General features: G+C 34.9%; 1 protein-coding gene across 1 annotated transcript; it reads left to right on the top strand.

Annotated features, from left to right (window-relative positions):
* The first annotated feature begins 302 nt into the window (after positions 1–302).
* LOC149155173 (DNA polymerase delta catalytic subunit-like) lies at positions 303–1,527 on the top strand. The gene is made up of 4 exons (XM_089444335.1): positions 303–419; positions 554–714; positions 983–1,033; positions 1,443–1,527. Exons 1-4 carry the CDS (start codon positions 303–305, stop codon positions 1,525–1,527), a joined length of 414 nt encoding a protein of 137 aa, XP_089300461.1.
* The last annotated feature ends 31 nt before the right edge of the window (positions 1,528–1,558 follow it).

The following is a 1,558-nucleotide window of genomic DNA, read 5'->3' on the forward strand; positions in this document are numbered from 1 at the left end:
GCATATATAGACTCTTGTAATATTTTTCTTTTTATTGACAATGAGTCCATTGTTGGATTTTTTCAATTGGTGTCGTGTTTTAAAGCCAAGTCGCCCCTGGTTTACAGAGGGATGTTGCAACTGCTCCAACTGTGGGTGATCGTGTTCCATAAGTCATCATAAAGGCTGCAAAATGTGCCAAGGTAATAATTGACCCCTTCTGTGCTCTACATAAGTCTCGATATTGTACTAAAAAATGGTTATTTTAATTATTTTGTTATGTTTTATTTGGAGGCATAATTTACAGAGGGATTATGGATATAATGACTAATGTGTTTACTTGGGCTCAGGCATATGAGAAATCTGAGGATCCAATTTATGTACTGGAGAATAACATCCCTATTGATCCACAATATTATCTGGAGAATCAACTGAGCAAGGTGAAAGACCAAAGCATCATCATTTGTAGTTTATGCTCTTTTTAAAAATTTCACCAGTGTTTCAAATATATCTTGATAGATAGTAATTCTTTCCAGCTAAGTGTTCTTGATTAGTGCCTGTTTTTGCTCTGTAGCCATTGTTGAGAATATTTGAGCCCATTTTGAAGAATGCAAGCAAGGAGCTTCTTCATGGTAGTCACACACGAGCAGTTTCCATATCAACTCCTTCAAATAGTGGAATTATGAAATTTGCCAAGAAACAACTCAGTTGTATTGGTTGTAAAACACCTATCAGGTATTTAGTTAATACAAGTAGAGGGTGTCCTACATGTTGTTTCCTTGCTTATAGTAGTGCACAATTGAGAGTAACTATTATTTCATTTTGGCGCTTTAGAAAGCTACTAGGGTTCATCTTTTTGATGTGGAAAAATCTACGAGGTCGCATGATTCCAAGCCTGCTCTCCTTGTAAGAAGCTGTCAAGCTTTCTTATAATAAGAATGTTTGGTTAGGTTGCTTCATATTGAAATTCATGATGTTACCTGATTTCATGTTGCCATTGCAGCAAAGAAGATCAGACACTTTGTTCACATTCCAAAGGAAGAGAAGCAGAATTGTATTAGAAAACAGTTGCAAATGGTAAGCTGGTATTCTAATACCATTACTCTTTATTTGGAGAATTTAAAGTAGGCCTTGTGTCTATTGTTCTCACCTAGATTTTGTATCATATGACACTAATATTTGATCAATGTCAGTGAGGGAATTATAAATGCTCTTTGGTAAACTATCGACACAATGTCAGCGGTGCCAAGGCTCTCTGCACCAAGATGTTCTTTGTAGAAGGTTTTTGAATGCTATATTTCAAGTATTACATTTTCATAACATGATTTAAATTTACATTATGGATGTATTTTGTAACATTTGTGTGATCGTGCATTTGTTTTTAATTAATAGGATGTTTTTTTTTTAATTTTTACAATTAGTATCTCTTTTATAATTACATTGTTGTCCTATCCTTATTGCAGTTGTGACTGCCCAATATTTTATCGTAGGAAGAAAGCTCAGAAAGACCTAAATGAAGCAGAGGTGCAAAGAGCGCTGGCAGTTTGAGGATGCTGCATGTGTAGCTTGTAATTTTTTG

Source organism: Pinus tabuliformis, chromosome 9 (assembly GCF_031772625.1).
Source record: "Pinus tabuliformis cultivar Carrire ecotype Pingquan chromosome 9, CPIR1, whole genome shotgun sequence".
Classification (NCBI taxonomy): Eukaryota; Viridiplantae; Streptophyta; class Pinopsida; order Pinales; family Pinaceae; genus Pinus; species Pinus tabuliformis.

What these genes read in the sequence shown, in the direction of transcription:
- LOC149155173 (XM_089444335.1), top strand. Translation starts at nt 303, where the DNA reads ATGACTAATGTGTTTACTTGGGCTCAGGCATATGAGAAATCTGAGGAT. An exon ending in TGGAGAATCAACTGAGCAAG is followed by an intron (nt 420 to 553) that starts GTGAAAGACCAA and finishes TTTGCTCTGTAG; the next exon opens with CCATTGTTGAGAATATTTGA. An exon ending in AAAGGAAGAGAAGCAGAATT is followed by an intron (nt 1,034 to 1,442) that starts GTATTAGAAAAC and finishes TCCTTATTGCAG; the next exon opens with TTGTGACTGCCCAATATTTT.